This window comes from Oncorhynchus clarkii, chromosome 3 (assembly GCF_045791955.1).
Source record: "Oncorhynchus clarkii lewisi isolate Uvic-CL-2024 chromosome 3, UVic_Ocla_1.0, whole genome shotgun sequence".
In the NCBI taxonomy this organism is placed as follows: Eukaryota; Metazoa; Chordata; class Actinopteri; order Salmoniformes; family Salmonidae; genus Oncorhynchus; species Oncorhynchus clarkii.
The window spans coordinates 54,367,070-54,385,223 of record NC_092149.1 but is presented as its reverse complement, the minus strand read 5'-3'; the positions used below and the strand labels follow the sequence as shown (position 1 = coordinate 54,385,223).

Genomic DNA, 18,154 nt, shown 5'->3' with positions numbered 1-18,154 from the left:
TAGACCCACTGAACTGACCATGCCAAATATAATTATCTGGATCAATGCAATACATATTTTTTTTTTTTTTTTTTTTTTTTTTAAAGATGCAGCATTGTGGGCTTAAACGGGTCCAAATTCAACCACATATTTTGCTTCCTAAATGGCAACCTATTCCCTATAGTGCACTACTTATAGGGCTCTGGTCAAAAGTAGTGCACTATGTTGGGAATACGGTGCCATTTGGGACGCACAATAGTAACAGCAGGCTTTCTAATGGAGACGGTACAGTACCTTAGTGCTCCACAGCTTGACGGTCCAGTCGAAGGAGGAGGTGACAAACAGGTGGGAGAAGTCGACGGGCCCGGTCGCTGTGTGACAGTCTATCCCTGTGATAGGCCCGTGGTGGCCCTCAAACATCTCACTGATCCCTGCTTTACTGTGGCCCAGACATACAGCAGATAAGAAAGCAATAATTAGCAAACACCACGTTCCACTTCTTAAAGAACCCCTCGATGAATACATTAACCAATAAGAGTCTAAGCCCTATCTGAGCCAGGGGGAGGGGTTTACTCATTTTATTTGGCCTTAGTACTATTAGCCCATACAAACACATTGAACAGCTAGTGCCTCCCCGAAAAAATAATCACAAGGAAGTTCTGAAGTGTCTGTCCTATATCTGAGAGATAAGAAAGATAAGGAAACATTGTATTATTTATTTTTTTACATGCATTTCACCCCTTATTTTTGTCATGTGTCTAAGCCCTGTCTAAACCGGGGGAGTTCTACTATGTATATGTATATATGGAATTGTTTTAAGAAGATAATTTTGCTATTTAATTTATAATTTTAAGACCCCTTGAAGTATCAAAAATAAATATTTGGCCTTAGTACTATTAGCCCATTCAAAACAAATGTACACACCATGCTCTTCAGCACTCGCATATTAGTGTGTAACCCAAACTGTTGGGACGCTGCAGACAGAAGTTGGTAGATCAGCTGTACCGACTTCAGACGAGTCCCAAGACGCTTGTGGGGGTCATAGAGCAAAACGAAGACCACCATTGTGTTCCTGAAAGTCTCATTTTCAATAGAGGGGCCATAATAGTTTGTAGGCCAAACCGTTCGTACGCTACAGATGATTTTGTGAGAAGACCGATTTTCAGGATGTGTCATGGTCTGACAAACAAAAAAAACTATCTTTCTAGCTTAAAGACTTATGGGGATTTTTAAAATTATGTTAATTAGATTTCCACAGGGGAGCGGGCATCAAAATTTGGTGTTTAACATATATACTTAGTGTATAAAACATTATGAACACCTGCTCTTTCCATTACATATACTGACCAGGTGAAAGCTATGATCCCTTATTTTTTATATATATATATTTTTAATTTGACCCCTTTTTTTGCTCCCCAATTTCGTGGTATCCAATTGTTTAGTAGCTACTATCTTGTCTCATTGCTACAACTCCCGTACGGGCTCGGGAGAGACGAAGGTTGAAAGTCATGCGTCCTCCGATACACAACCCAACCAAGCTTCACTGCTTCTTAACACAGCGCCATCCGGAAGCCAGCCGCACCAATGTGTCGGAGGAAACACCGTGCACCTGGCAACCTTGATTAGCACGCACTGCACCCGGCCCGCCACAGGAGTCGCTGGTGTGCGATGAGACAAGGATTTCCCTACCGGCCATACCCTCCCTAACCCGGACGACGCTAGGTCAATTGTGCGTCGCCCCACGGACCACCCGGTCGCGACAGAGCCTGGGCGCGAACCCAGTCACACAGCTGGCGCTGCAGTACAGCGCCCTTAACCACAGCGCCACCCGGGAGGCCCCAGCTACGATCCCTTATTGATGTCACTTGTTAAATCCAATTCAATCAGTGTAGATGAAGAGATTCAAGGTTAAAGCATTTTAAAGCCTTGAGGCAATTGAGACATGGATTGTGTACGTGTGCCATTCAGACGGTGAATGTGCAAGAACGGGGTGCCTTTGAAAGGGGTATGGTAGTAGGTGCACCGGTTGGAGAACTGCAACGCTGCTGGGTTTCCCACAAAAGTTTCCCGCATGTATCAAGAATGGTCCACCACCCAAAGAACATTTAGCCAACTTGACACAACTGTGGGAAGCATTGGAGTCAACATGGGCCAGCATCTCTGTGGAACGCTTTTTACACCTTTTAGAGTCCATGCCCTTACGAATTGAGGCTGTTCTGGGGGCAACTTAATATATTAGGAAGGTGTTCTTAATGTTTTGTACACCTAGTGTATACTGTGATATCATTACCAACTAAATATACTGTACATTAAATATGCCAGCATATACAATGAACAAAAATATAAACACAACATGTAAAGTGCTAGTCTCATATTTCATGAGATGAAATAAAAGATCCCAGAAATCTTCCATATGCACGAAAAGCTTATTTCTCTCAAATGTTGTTCACAAATCTGTTTACATCTCTGTTAGTGAGCATGTTATCAAGATAATCCATCCACCTGACAGGTGTGGCATATCAAGAAGGTGATTAAACAGCACGGTCATTACACAGGTGCACCTTGTGCTGGGGACAATAAAAAGCCACAACATAATGCCAGACGTCTCAAGATTTGAAGGAGCGTGCAATTGGCATGCTGACTGCAGGAATGTCCACCAGAGCTGTTGCCATAGAATTGAATGTTACATTTCACTACCGTAAGCCATCTACAACATTGTTTGAAAGAATTTGGCAGTACATCCAACTGGGGGGCTGGAGGAGGTATTTCTGTTTGTAATAAGGCCCTTTTTGTGGCGAAAAACTAATTCTGATTGGCTGGGCCTGGCTCTCTATTAGGTCAAACTGGCTCCCAAGTTTGTGGGCCTATGCCCTCCCAGGCATGTGAAATCCATAAATTAAGGCCTAATTTATTTATTTATCAATTAACCGATTTCCTTAATTGAACTATAACTCAGCAAAATCTTTGAAATTGTTGCATTTATATTTTTCGTTCAGTATATTTCTGAATTTTATAGTACACAAGGTTTGGTTAAGACCTCCTTTTTGTCTCAATTTACTTTGAGAATAACATTTAGAGAATTCCCCTTTTAACATGCCTGTAGTTTCCCAGCCCAGTGGGGAAAGAGAGACAGCATTCAGCTCCAGAGTCAAATGTTGCAGAGCTGTGGCCCTGATAATTACGCAGAGAGGTAAATACCCAGCATGAGTGATGCTTATGCGTTATTAACTGGGATGAGAGTATCATACCATTGTAAATGAGGTGGAAAAATCAGTCCCTCAATTACCGAGGTGAACCTGCAACGCAGAACCTAGCAACTATCCCCTCTCGGCGGTCTCTGGGCATAATGCAGGACATTAACGTTAACACCGTAGCCGTAGAGACCAGGCTCTCCGTCGCAGGCAGCACTCCCGAGTTCAGCCACGTTGCTCTGTCGCCCCACATGCGGACACACTGACTGTTCGCTCAAACGAGAGCATTGTGCAACAAACTTCAGATTCTAGTCTCTTTGGGACACCCAGTTTTAAACAAACTCCCTCACTCCGAGGGAGAACTCCTCCAAAAGAAAAGAGGGAAAAAATGATTTGTTTCCCCTCCATGTGTGCCCTGTTTAGGTTGGGCGACCTTTACAAACATAACTGACAGAAGCTAAAGCAAAACAGGATGACTGGGGTAGGAATGAAAACCTCAAAACAGCAGGAGATCAAGTGTTGGATTCATATTGCTTGGGGAAGTGAGGGGGATATATTTATGTTTTAAACCGGGGCCTAACAAGCCTCCTCAGTTTCCTGGAGGTGTCTGTCCAGCCAGAGGGGACGAGGACGGGGACAAAGAGGGGGGGGGGGGGGGGGGGTGTACCTTCCATGACGACACGCCATGTAGACGGAACCGTCCTCGCTCCCCACCGCAAAGTTGTTGACATCCCCGAGGGGGAACGACATGGAGGTGACAGCGACGGCCTTCGACTGCTTCAACACCAGCTCCAGGCTGTCCTGTAGAGTAGGGGGGAGGGCGGGAGGGAGCAGAATAACATTCACAACCAGCTCTCTCTGCACAGCCTGCATGCTAACACACACACTACCCTAACCACAGCCTATAAATTTCACTTGACAGGTTATTAATGCAGAATTTAAATTCAGCTAGCACTTTATAAATGATTAACATTTGACATAGGTGGGTTTGGCAGCGGCGTCGGAACAACATTGCTAGTGGAGATCATTTCCTTGACTTTGAAAAAAAAAAGGGTTTTACGTAAAACAAAAGGGTTCTAGTGAGGTCCCGGTGTTTGACATGCCCTATGAATGGGCCGACGTGTTGTGTGCGCAGAACGGGCTGAACGGTCCCATGTCAGTGTGGTGGCGGGTAGGTGACTGATGGGTGGTACCTGCGGCTGAGACAGCATGTCCAGGCTCCAGGAACACATCTTGCCGTCGGTAGAGATGCTGATGAGGTTGTTGGCGTTCTGGGTGCCCAGCACGTTCACACAGTACACTGGGTGCTGCATAGAGAGAGAGAGAGAGAGAGGAACAGTGCCCCACAATGAGGCTGTTCACGACACGCCAACGAAACCATGTTCCTGCACTCGCCTCTAATTGCCATTGTGTGTGTCAAATGCAACTTGAGATCAATATATATTTTGGTGATGGTTGATTGACATTCCATCCCAGTGTTACCGTGTGTGCTGCGGCTGACAGGGGGGTCCTCTGTACAGGGGTCCTCTTGTTGCTCCGGTTGTCCCACAGAACGATCTGCCCTGAGTAGGTGCCCCCCACCACCAGGTTAGGGTGGAACTTGGCAAAGGCGGCCGACATCACTGCAGACTGGCAGAGAGGGGGGGGGGGTGAAAAAGAAAAGAGAATGCCATGTTAGCGTCTGCTGAGATGGAGAGCACAGCAGAATGGCGACAGCTCTCCGGTAATATACGTCTAATGTCACCTCCAATCAAAAACGGCTGTGTGCAGTCCCATTTTCAGTCCTGCTCAAAATAACATACAGACTTGAGCCATTCAGGCTCCTGCAGCAGTATACCAGCTTGCTGTATAACGGGCTGCTTATTTTCATTTAAAACTAACAATCCCGTGGTTTCCATGACTCACACTTCACCACTCACGGCAGAGCCTTCTGCTGGAGGCTGCTCACGACAGGATAGGTCTACATTATTCATGCTAGTTTATTATTTGTAAAATCTCCTTCCTTGCTTTCTGGGTTACTGGTCCAAGCCCTACCTTCCCCGTAGCCTGAAACACATCCCCTGTAAATCCTAAAACAAATAGTCGTCATATGTAATCATTAATTCATCCAAGTACCTTTTTTTTTTTTTTTTTACACAAAAAGGTGACACCTGGTGAGGAAAAATTGCATTTCCCGCCCACTTAGAGGCATGAGGAAAAATTAGTTCACACTTCTGCTCAGTTTTATTTTGTCGGCGCAATGTGCCTGGGACTACATCCGCTCTGGCAGCAGCAACATGTGGTTCTACTCAACCTGCCTTGGTCTGCGAACCGCAGGGCATGCAGTATATTAAGGCAAGCCAGCGGAGGAGCTTCTCTCTTCCTCTGCTGAACACAGGGCCCTTGTTTAGACACACATGATAACCACTCCAGCCCTGCACAGCACACTTAATACGACTGCTGCAGCCTTTTGGACCCCAGTCAGCTATTGCAACACTGCTCTTCTCCGGCGCCTCACTAACATGTGTTTGTGGATAGATGTGGAGGAGGTGAATGCCAGCCCGGTGAAATCACAATGTGGATAAGAGAGGGGGGTGGAGGTGAGAGAGAGAGAGAGAGAGAGAGGTGGGAGGGATAGTTGGCGGTGTGCCACACTCGTCAGGGAGAAAGCCACCCATGAGGCAGAGGGAAAGGGAGGGCCCTGCGTGGCTTTAGTACCTGGCAGTGGAAGACGTACTCCGGCGTGTTCTTCTTGTACTTCATGTTCCAGACCAGGGCCACCCCGTCCGGCTCGTGGGGGGCTTCCTCGTTGTTGTTGTATGAGGCAACCAGCAGCTCAGGATACTGGTGACAGACAAATCAGCCCAAATGAATGTCAAGAGGAAGTAGTCATGGCCCCCAGGCTTGGCTCCATGTGAACAAGCCTCCCCTGCCCTCCGCGGTGCCGGTGAATGCCTAGCAGAATGCGTAACCGCCCCTCCTTCAACAAGATTTATGGCCGGGAAACTTTTCCCCAACAGCGCAGTCTGGTAAATAACGTTTGGATGATACAGCTTTGCATAATGTTAAAGGACTAGAGCCTAGACTTCTGAGAGAGCCGAGTGAACCACGGTAGTAAAGTTGGCCACTCCAGGTCGTTGGCCACTCCAACTCAACCCTCCCAGTGCACATTTAAAACACAAGGAGAAATAGCTGAGGAAAGAAAGGCTTTAAAGACCTGCTCTCAACCACTTACCAGATGTAAACAAACCATTAACCTCTGCTGCTTCTCATATTGGAACAACTGAAGTTTACAGTTTGTGAATACACAATTAAACACAAGGGAATGGATTTTGCTCTAAGCGAACGACAATGAGTTGGTGTTCAATCACTGACCGAAGCCATGGCAGAACTATGAATCAAACGAAGGGCGACGTTAGGGGAAACAAATCATTGCGAGCTCGTACTAAGTGACAATTTGTGCATGACGCAGTCCCAGCTCCAGGAGGAACATGGTTAAAATGTCTAATATGTAAAATAAGTCCCATGTTTATCATACAGAATTAGGGCAGTGGTGAAGGAGTTAAAGACTCAACAATACATTTACATACTTCATTCTTACAATACCAATGGCATCCTAACACACAAAGACAGATTGACATGAGTCACAAAGACACAGGGGCCAGTGAAACCATAAAGAACTATTGCTTGCATTGTCACTCAGTGACTGAGTCAGTGAAAAGGTTGCATCATGAGCCAACGCTGACAGACGGGTGCTGTGTTTTACCGGTATAGGGTGAAGTTCCCCCTAGATGCTGATCTTGGGTCAGTTTTCCCAATGATTAAGGCTAGGATTGGAGAAAGGGAGCTGGTCCTAGATCTGCACCTAGGAGACACTTCACCCCGGAGCATGTTTTTACCTGAGCGGACCAGTCAAGACAGGTGACCACACGGTGCTTGGACCAGCGCTCGTCCAAAAACTGCCTGTTCAGAAACAGCTTGGCCCCTGCCTGGATCTCACTAGAAAACAGCATAGTCACAGTCATAACAATACCACACTCCTACCTATTACTAAACAGCGACATGATTTAGCCCTTTTCTACTCAAAAGGTATCAAAGAAAATGGGACTCGTCTATCGGAGTGCTTTCCTAACCCCTCCTTCTCCTCCATCTCGCGACCACTGTAGTCGAAGAAGACGTCCACATGTTCAGACAGGGCCCGCTCCACGATGCGGGTGCTGTGGTCAAAGAAGGTTATGAACTGCTCAGAGTGGAGGATCTGCAGCTTCTCCTCCTCGGTCAGCTCTTGCGGAGGTGCTACAGACAAACGGACAGGAAACGTTACGGGCAAAAGACACAGAATCATATAACGGTTTTGAGTTGTCTCATTCAAATTTTAAAAAGTCCAAAACCAAAAAAAGGGACGTCATACAAAACTTTGATGTAGAAATCCCACAAAAATAGGTTTGCAAGATTATTCAATGAAGAGGACGTCAAAGAGATCCAATTGTTATTTGTTTAAACACCACAACTCCTACCTTCCTCCTCCTCTTTCTGGACAGGTTTCTCTGTTTGGGCCTCAAGCACTCGTTGTGGTGGAGCAACTTCCTCCTCCTCTTCTTCTTCCTCTGTTGGGTCAAAGGTGCATGATTTCAGTTGAACACCACATAAACCTGGCAATGCTTTATATTTCATGGTTGAGACAAAATGAGTGACGCCAAATTTGACAGTGACAAATGAGCAAAGTTATGGCTTATTTGAATTACAATGGTTTGAAGTGACAACTGATCCTGCAATTCTGTGTCAATGTTTGGTTCATTCCTAATGAGTACTAGTCTACCGGCGCAACATTGTTTTTCTCTTCAATATAACACACTGAATGTTAAGCAGGCTAGCATGGGTATGGGAATGGAATCATTCTGTGTCTTATCTCCCATTTGTTTGGTTTGACAACACAATGTCACCTCTCTGAAAGGACCTGCGCCTCTAAAGTTGTAATTTGTGTGGAGGGGGTGACGCAGCAGGGGTCTGGGTCCTAGGCCCCCCCCCCTTCCCCCTTCCCCCCTCTTCCTGTTAATGAGATGCAGCTATTCAACAGGGGCTTGCACTTGTCAGTGTAGCCATATCCTCCATGTCCCAGTAACAAGTCCCCCCTTCCAACCAGGCCAGGGGCCGGGGCCATGGTCCGGGGCCAGCGGGCGGGGAGCAGCTGCCCAGGCCCACTCCCAATGGCCTGACCAGCTGACAGGACGGTGCTAACCAGATGGCGCTGCTTGGATTGTCTTGTTCTACTACAAGGTGGCATGAGGATGGCACAGAGGTTTCCCGCCTGGCCGCCCCTAGACAAGTCTCTCTCTGAACGGCAAGCCTGTGCAATTACCGCCCCACCAGGGGGTCCACAGACTGCTATTCAACCTCGGAGAACGTACAACAAAATACAGCTTGTAGGCCGGACCAGCTGGCAAACCACACTAGACAACTCTGCTATCTCCAACACATCACCGTCCCCTCTCCATACACGCCTCTTCAATGCATAAATAGGCCGTCTAAACAAACACATTCACGTGGATGAGAAAATGTACAGTGTGTTACTTCCATACCTTTTTAGAGCTCTACGTATGCATAGTTCATCCTTAATGGCAGCAGCGTTGCACACAACCTTTCCATTTCCACTGAGATCTATGATAAAGTAATCTGTCACTTTTCCCATATAAAGTGATTCTCTTCCCTCCTTCCTATTAGGTGGGAGGGCGTTGGGTGCTCTGATAAGTTTACAGAACTGGGTTGATGACGAGCCATTTCAAATGGACGGCCGTACCCTGAGACCCAAAGGAGAAGGTTAAAATCTTTCCTTTCAAGGGCCTCAATCAGGCTTAAAGGAAAACAGTAATCACTGTCTTTCAGCTGGGCCCGGCCGCGCTCGTCAGCCGTTTCCCCCGGTGAGGCAGGCAGAGCAATCAACCTGCCAGGCATTAGGAGCGGAAAGACAATCTGAAAATAAAGGGTATAATGCACCTGCCAGCCAAAATGGCCATTTGGAGAAAAGCTAGTGATCCTGGTGACCCTGCTGGGGTAAGAGGACAGAATCGGGGGTGGGGGGGGGGGAAACATTTAACAGAATTCAACACGGATCAACCATGTCCTGCACACTGACACCTCCCCTCAAAGCAGGCCCAATTATGGCTTTTGTACCAGAGAAATAAAAGCTTTTGGGGGGGGGGGGGGGGGGGGGTGTAATCACAGTTCTTTGTCAATAGACACTATATTAATGCAAACGAGACGTGGCCCCAGTGTGTTGTTCACGTACAAAACTAATGACCTCTACTCCCCACTGCAGGTGTGTCCGTCGCCTCCACAGCCACAGGATGGACAACACAAATCTGACTTCCACAAACCTCAGCTTCCATCTGCTGGTCTTTCTAGATGAGCTGAGGAGACAGCACACAGTCTGTCAGTAGAGAGAGAGCCCACTTAGCGCTAAATACAGAACGCGCCTTGGCGTCATTCAATTCACCGCTAGTTTTCAATCCGTAAATGAAAAATGTCCTTCCCCTTCAAGTCTAAAGTAAACAGAATTACTCATAACAACTGTTCACAAACCACATACGACAAGGTTCCTTTTAATTCTGTTCTCCTATTTCTTGCATTTGCCACCTAAAATGAACGGCAAAATAATTTGACATCTCAGAAAAACATCATAATGCCCCAAATGTATTTTGCTGCCATCAGTAGCAGGTCAAGCTCCAAAAATAGGTTTACGTGCATAGCATATGCCTACATCACATTTTCTACAAGTGTCACATACGGATTTACTAGAGGGACAACACAACCCGGGAGATTTCAGCAGTCACCCTACTGCTATTCTGATGAGCAGGTTAATCAGGGTTCAGTCTGCTTTAAAATGGGAGGCTTTTGTTGAGTTTACACACTTGGTTACCTAGCTTTCTCTGCGTCTCTATCCCTTTATATAGGCTCTCTTTCTCTCGCAACAAACAAAGGATTGAGACAAAAAGTACCTTTCTGAGAAGATGTGATTCAGCAAAAAACAAATATTATCTACCCTATAAATCTTTCTTTATGGTTATTTTTTCCACATTCATACCTTGGAATAAACTCTACTAGAATTGATATGAGCATGCTGAAATTCTAGTTAAAAATGGTAGCCTGGGCCTAAACTTAATTCAACAATACAGTCAGTTAAGGGGTACTAATCATCAAGTGCCAAGCGCATGAAATGAGACAATGTTCAAAGAGTGCCACTTCGAACAAGAGGCTGTTGAGTTCCTTTAGTGATTAAAAGTTATGGCCTTCCCCTGAATTCCAAGTGATTAAAACAATTGAAATGAATCATATTTCAAATGTATTTCAATTGCCTGAAGCCTTTTTCAAACAGAGTTCCAGGCAGACCACTCAATGAATTTCCCCATATCTTCTTCCCATAATTACAACCTCTTGTTAAGCAGCACTTATTGACATTGCATAAAGTCTACTGCTGTAGCCTGAACTCGTTAACGTTCTTGATATAGGCTACCACAACATTTGATTTCTACACACGCCTGATTCACTGCTTTTCCTTGCATGACCTGGAATGGGAATTACAACCAACCCAAATAAACAATGAGTATTACTTTTATAAATATTGTTGGGCCTAAGATTTATGGGGAAACGTCTCAAACGAATAGATACTTTCCCACCAGGTCACAACATTTGCATCTACACTGGACTCCTAGTAGCCTATATTAGAGAGTCTTGAGCAGTGCCTTTCAAACCTCTCCCATCAGACCCCCCCCCCCAGAAGTTTCACAATTTAGTTGTAGCCGTGAACTATTTCACCTGATTCGCCTATTCAAGCCCTTGCTGATTAGTTGACAAGTTAAAAATCAGGTGTGATAGCTGTGGACTTGTTCAAATACAGGGAACGCCTGGGGGTCCCCCGAGGAGAGGTTTGAAAACCCCTGGTCTAGAGGATGGGAGCTGGAAGGACCAGTGCCCCCTATGTAAATTAAAGATGACTAATTAGCTTTTTGTGCCTTTTTTGAGAGAGGGGTTGTTCTACTATGGGGAACATTTGGGATCTCCCTCTCCACCCCTGCACTCTCTGTCGAGCATGGCACGGCAGCACCTCCCTCCAATGCCACCGCCCGCTGACCTTGTGTGCCGTGCCGTCGCCTCCTCTTGACAACATGATGAATCGCTCAAATCAGTGCACACGCCCGACTCCACCCCCAACATGGAATATGCACAGAAGGGTGCGAACAGGCGAGGGAACGCCGCCTCACCAAGTGCCAGGAGTGATGCCGCGAAAACGCACAATGTCACTGAGTGTGTTTTGTTATGTGCCTATTGGGTGAAGGGAAAAGACAGGGAAGCAAGAGAGTTGATGAAATGATTACAGAGTGACAGAGAGAGTGGAGGGAGGGGTGGGGGGGGGTCTAGTGTTGAACAGCCAGCAGAAACCATCCTTGTTTAACACAGTGTTACAATGCCCTAGAGAGAGAGTCCCTATGCCTCCACAGAACAGACAGAGAGAGCTCCACTCTTCATTCTTCACTGGGTCTGGTTGTTTTTCCCTCCAGAGTCACACAACTTGTTCACAGCCAGACTGCAGGCAATTCACAATCCTCAATGACAAATCACCACAAGTCATCTGGCATCGTTTCCACGGGAGATTGAAATGATAGGGAACAAACTTGGTTCTATGCAGTTTGAAGTGTGAAGGGGGAACTTAGAGGAGTTGCTTCACAAGCACAATGACAACTAGCCCATGCAGGGAATAAACATTTTGTTCATCAACCAAAACTTCTACGGACACAAATCCGCAATCATAAAATTTTTTAAATCACTCACTGTGTAAAAAAATATATATACACTCTTTTTAAACAGCTGGGTTACATTGCCCCTCTTTATAGCAGTAGGGGAGTCTCTGACATGTCTTGCTGATAAAGCAGTGTAAACAACTAAGATGGATTTCAGTCCGAGAGAGTGTTTGAACTGCATCTTAGCAAAGACAAACGAGGGGCGTAATCACAATATTGCACATGAGGACTTTGAGTAAATATGCTTTTTTTTGAAGATACGCATAGACAATCACATGAAAGCTGCTGTGCAACAATAACATACATATTGACATGCTTCCAATACTTTAGCCGAGCATGCACAAAGCACTTCCTATCTAGCCAATCTACTGCCTTTCTTCCCCATTCGCTCTGGCCCACTCAACCTGCACATTTATTGTAGCAAGGCCCTATTGGTTTGAGGATGGGAGTTGAGAGAGGAGTGGGCATACGTGTGTGTATTTAATCTTTCCTTTGGTTTCTTATGTTTCTCGGGGGCCCCTGCAATTTCCCCCAGCTTTCATCTCTGTGCTCGGTAAGGCCAGATCATTTCCACTCCGTGTTCACTTCCTGCTCCCACAGGCCAGCCGGCCACATCTCACACACACACACACACACACACACACACACACACACACACACACACACACACACACACACACACACACACACACACACACACACACACCTTTAGTTGTGTCCTGAAAATATCAACTCCTAAAAGAGTAGAGTAGTTGAGTCAGGCTTTCACCTTCTTTCTGCTGGGTCATCACAGGTGTCTGGGTCTCCTTGGTGTACAACACAGTCTCTTTTGGAGGGAAGTCAACATGGGTGATCTTGGCCATGCCCATCTTCAGAGGTCCCCGCCTAAAAGCAGAGCACAACTTCAGGACACATGGAAGGGCCAAGGAGAGCTGAAACAATAACATAAACCTAGGGCCAGCCCAGACAAAGCACACAACGGTACTAACATATTGCCGCCTTTTCATTAGCACCTCAAAGCTGAAGTTGCCTTTAAGACCGATGGGGGATTTTGTCTTCTGATAATCACTTATTCGTGGAGAAGGAAAGGAAGGATAACAGCGTGTATGTAGGTCAAAGAAAGATGCCACCAAGCTACACACTTTTCTTCTGATATAAAATGGCGGCTTTGAGCGGGTCAAGAAGAGCAACAACACTAGAGGTCGAAAAGAAGGTAGTGTCCAATACCGCAGCTCAGAGTCAGAGTGAAGCTGAAGAGTGGACGGGTCAGAGTCCCAGTGGAGAGTCCTGGTTAGTGTCACAGCAAGAAGGCAGCATTAGTGAGAGAAAGCAGGCATAACCCAGAGGATACATGTTAGAACATATACACGCAACATGCCCACACTGAAAAACACCGGTTACAAACCAATTGACTGCATAGGATTTCATTTCAGAAACACTTGCGTGAATCATTTTACATAGAGGTTGGGAAAACAAGGTTACCACAACAACCCTCTAGTAGGCACTTCCACATAAAAAAAAACAATAAAAAAAAAACAAGGACAGTATCTGTTTAAAATGCGTGGACACAGGTCCTGAGAGTGTGATGACACGGTGTAATTAGGCAGCCTGAGGGACTGGCGAGGCCTGAACTGTGTCACGCCAACGGCTTGAACTCCCACGTGAGGGAGCGCCCTGCGGGGAAAACATGACCTCCATGTGTGTAGGAAATGGCCACGCTGCTGAGGGAAACGAGTCAACGCGTAGAGCCTTGGGGTGGAGGAAGAGCTCCCTGGCCCTGATGGGACACTGGGGGATCTAGAGTTTCAGCAGGGGGGCCGGGGCTCTAATTAGGGGTTAAGATGTCTCCCAGGCATTGCACAGTCCTGCTGTTTTATTGTCCATTTAGGACCATCCTAATGCAACAGAACACAAACAAAATGAACATGCACACCCTCCGCATAAGCTAGTAATCATTATCTTTAATGGTACTGTATATACCATGCAACACCATGCTTCAGATGGGATATTGTTAATGTACACTCTTCAATGCATCAGCTTACCCTGTGTAGTGCTATACGAATCTAGAACAATGTGGAACCTCGTGCTCTGCAAAAACTAGTTTAATTTTACAAGTGCGTCATGCTAGGTTTTAGACTGCATGAAAAACCATGGCAAAGCGTTGTTGGTGGGCATTTGTGTGTTACTTTGAGAAGAACACCCGTACTGTAATCTCAAAAACTGTACATGTTTATGGGCATAGCTTATAAGGCAAAATGCAAAATGCGCATGTGTCAATTTAGTCAAACTAACTCAACGATAGTTTACATTTTATTGTAAGAACATTAGCAATATCTTACTAAAAACCTAGATGCGAGGTTACTGTTCCAGCTGTGACATGGATTTATAGAGAAGAGACCTGCTCAAACCTGTGATACACAAATCCTTCAAAATGACACAGACATTAGGAGAGACAGTCCCTCATTCATTCCTGCGATTAAAAGCACCTGCACGCATCACAACCTAAATTACAGCAACGCTGCACTGTGCTTAGAGGATAAAGGCTCTTTGCAGAGAGAAATTAAAGCATTTTGTCATTAAACATTAGACTGGGGGGTGTTTGTACCTGGGTCCCACGGCGCCGTCGCCCGAGTCTTGGCTCCCTGCCTCGCTTGGTGTGCCCACGGATTTGCAGGTTGGAGACATGGGAGGAGGGACTAGATAGTGAAACAGACAGGTATCCTCTGTTACTATGTGCAGAGGCTGGTCTGTTCACAATGGCGTAAAAGTACGTAGTGTTGGGGTACCAGCAGTGGTAATATATATATATATATATATATACACACATATATACACACACACACATATGTTAATCTGGCATGCAAAAAGGCAAATAAGGAGTGGGTATGAGCAGCACAAAAGAGAAAAGACAAAGAAAAATTGTTATATTTCATGCCATATGCTGTGAAAATGCAAGTGAAAATTCAACAGTAAGACAAATACCAATAGTATAACAAACAACTAATCACACATCAGCATACCAAAAGTGAATGGATGAGACATGGTAGAGAAGTTGAGGCAAAAATAGAGTTGTCAAATTTTAAAATGCAAACAAGTATTTAATCATGTCACTGTCAATTTAAAAAAAACGATTTACATTTCTAAGGAACCTTGGCAAACCTTAGATTTATTTTATTGAATTTTCTGATTTCATTCATAGCATCAGTTCCCTATTTTTCTATCGCAAAGATTCTGGTTTACACACTGACAGGCCTGGCCAGTCATTAGGCAACATTAATTAATCTACTATGGACCACTTCTGCCCCCTTCTGTTAGCTTGGTGACAATGTTCTCTCACATAAATCTCGGTTTAGAAAAACACATGTCAAGAGTCAGATGGTCTACACTAGAGGCACAATACACTTCCTTGTAAACAGCAAATGTGCAGAGATCTGTTAAAAATCTGCTGGTACATGGTTTCTTACCAACAGGAACATCAGCTGACGTGATGCCCATGCTCTGCAGAAGGGCATCTGTCTCACGTCTCTTTTTCTCCAAGTCGGAGTCATCCATTGGGGCTGCATCTTTCTTCGAGTCAGCCTGGGAGAGAAGCAGAGCAGATACACGGTTAGTATCCTGGCTGTAAGCACGAGGAATGGAGGGTTTGATGGAGCGTTCGAGTCTGATAGTCCAAATTAGTTGCCTGGTTAACTTGCCTAGTGAAATAAAATGGATTTTAAAAAAAAATTGGCAAGTTTAATAAAAACAATTAGTCTAGCCGTAGAATCTGTACATTTTCCATGGAATCAAAGCTATTGTTCCTCTTTACACTCAAATACACCTACTCAGAGACTGAGCAGAATGCACACTGCCATTTTGGTAGGTCTAGTTCAGGGGGTAAGTAAAGTCCCTATAAGCATGTACTAACCTCTTTCTTTTTGCGCTCATCTTCCTTCCTTTTTTTCTCCTCCCTGATCTGAGCCAGGCGTTGCTTCTTCCTTTCAAGTTCCGCTTTTAGCTCGCTTTTGTCTGACATGATGCCAACACTGTAGGACACAAACACGCTTCAGAACAACAAGATCGGTGAACTACAACATTTTACAGAAGTCTGATTTGCCATTATTTGTACAGGTGTTATTTTTTTTGTCTCTCACAAATAACCACGAGTTAGGCTATACATTGGAATATAGACTATAGTATGGTCAGAAGCACATTTCATGAGCTGTTCTGAAAGTGTAATAAGATCACTCCTTTGTTTCAACGTTTCAAATCAACGAGAATAGCACCTGCTCCTTTGATCTACCAGGTCAAACCATTTAACTAGGGGGACCACTGCTAGGTTTTTATCATGAATTAAGTTTCAGCAGGGCCCAGATAATTTGGTTCAAGAGCACACTACTGTCCAGGCAGAGAAAGGATGGGATGCTCTTCCATTAACAGGGTCCTGACCATCTGGGCTGTAAAACCCTCTCCTGGTCCAAAGCCCCATTCAAGGCTCTTTTGTCTACTCAACTTCACAATGCACTCTTAGAGATTAAGTTGATAATTTCAAGAGGCTTTATCATTCTGCATACAGCATTAATCAACCCTCACATCCTCCACAGCACCTGACCCTTTCCACATCCAACACAGAGACCACTTCAAGACATTTGTCCTAATTGCACAATTTAAAACAATGAATGGAGGTCTGAGCTATCATATTGAAATAGATGTGTAAAAGCCTTCCTTTTAAGATGGTCTGCGCAGTGTGAAACCCCTTTGCACATGAAATTGAATCAACCTTGAGATAACAATGTGGTTGATGCAGCTGTGTTTATTTAACTCATACATTTGCATTCTGCTGACAAAAACAGACAATAAAACATGATTTTTCAAGGTGTTAATTGTGAATGCAGACTTCTGCAAAAGGAAAATGTATTTGACTTCAGTTAGCTAACTCTTATAAAAAGAAGTGTCTTTAGTTTTACATTTTTTTTTATTATAATAATTTTAAAAAAAGAAGAGGTAATCTAGAGCTCCAACATAAACGATGCTGGCAAGAGTCGAGCCGAGAAGTAACTAGTCTAGCCACCACAGACACTGGTCAAGCCATGATGAGTATTGAGCAGCATATTCTTGCTTCACATTTACTTCTACTAGAGCGCCAACATTGTGTACATATCCCGTACCATCTAAAAATTCAACACATGCGAAAAAAAAGAGTTATTTTTTACTGACACAATTTATCGCGTTGGTAAGCTAGCTGCGGCCCCACCCAGCCACTGACCCAGTGAGGGAGTTATATTAACATGAGCCGCTGTGCACCGGACTAAAGCCCGTGAGAAGTGAACGGACAAATACTGTGAGGGAGAAACGCAATCCTCAAATCGAACAGTCATCTGCGCCACTCGGGTCATGTAGTCAACAAGGCAGCATGGTGCACCGTCCATAAACATCTATTTTCCATAAAATATGTTCGAATTTACAAACTAGTTTTCATTGGGAATATATATATATATATATATGTCTACACCTCTACTGTTGTCTACCTGTTGTTTACGAAGCATGTGACGAATACAATACGGTTTTATCAAAAGTAACCACTTTTGCATGCGAGAACACAGAATCCAACTCATTACTCCACGTGCTTAACCTAACTACGTCACTTTTGTTTGTTTTTAGCATACTTCGCCGACAGACAAAGCTGACGAAAGCCCAGGAGGCTTTCCCGAAACAATCTCCTACCACCGGGGCAACCCGGGCCTTAATCGAATCCCCTCACTGTGTGTAGTGACAGACATTTTTTAAACTAGCGAGCTAAATAATTGATGACTGACTTGGCATCCTGATCTCTTCAAGTTGAAAGCATTGATTCGGTAGCTGAATATGTCGCAAACACTTTATAACTACCGTTATTTAACATAAAGTTTTATTTCAGCTTACCTTGTAAAGTTAAGATTCTCAACTAACGTTAGCTAGCTATATCACAATGAAGTGCAAGTGAGTCAGCTCGGCCTGCTAGCCAGCCAACTCAAAGACAACGGGAGGGCTGACATGGCGACTAAATCGCAAAACGTTTTTATTAGCAACAATATGTAAAACAAAAAAGTACGCTCCACGTTTCACTTGTAGTTTGGTAACAAACCTGGTTTCTCCTAAGCTTTCCAATCGCTTGAATCAGGAACCCAGGATCCTTTCCTAAATTTGCCAACACAACCAATGCGGAATTACGAATGCCGAAGAGGGACATCT

The 18,154-nt window shown here is 44.8% G+C and overlaps 1 protein-coding gene across 3 annotated transcripts in view; it reads right to left on the bottom strand.

Moving 5' to 3' along the window:
* Positions 1–18,154, bottom strand: part of LOC139398076 (dynein, cytoplasmic 1, intermediate chain 2a-like) — a 21,623-nt gene extending 3,469 nt beyond the window's left edge. Inside the window, exons 1-13 of one of the 3 annotated variants that reach the window (XM_071144296.1) lie at positions 18,048–18,154; positions 15,852–15,969; positions 15,409–15,523; positions 14,550–14,640; positions 12,714–12,829; positions 7,667–7,756; positions 7,283–7,445; positions 7,049–7,148; positions 5,868–5,993; positions 4,653–4,799; positions 4,364–4,477; positions 3,838–3,971; positions 274–418 (exon numbers count right to left, since the gene is read on the bottom strand). In XM_071144296.1, the coding sequence (XP_071000397.1) occupies positions 274–418; positions 3,838–3,971; positions 4,364–4,477; positions 4,653–4,799; positions 5,868–5,993; positions 7,049–7,148; positions 7,283–7,445; positions 7,667–7,756; positions 12,714–12,829; positions 14,550–14,640; positions 15,409–15,523; positions 15,852–15,959 (1,449 nt within the window). In that variant the 5' untranslated portion in view covers positions 15,960–15,969; positions 18,048–18,154. Of the gene's footprint in view, positions 1–273; positions 419–3,837; positions 3,972–4,363; positions 4,478–4,652; positions 4,800–5,867; positions 5,994–7,048; positions 7,149–7,282; positions 7,446–7,666; positions 7,757–12,713; positions 12,830–13,171; positions 13,226–14,549; positions 14,641–15,408; positions 15,524–15,851; positions 15,988–18,047 lie in introns of those variants that run through there. The other 2 variants (XM_071144297.1, XM_071144298.1) reach the window with 2 other exon arrangements.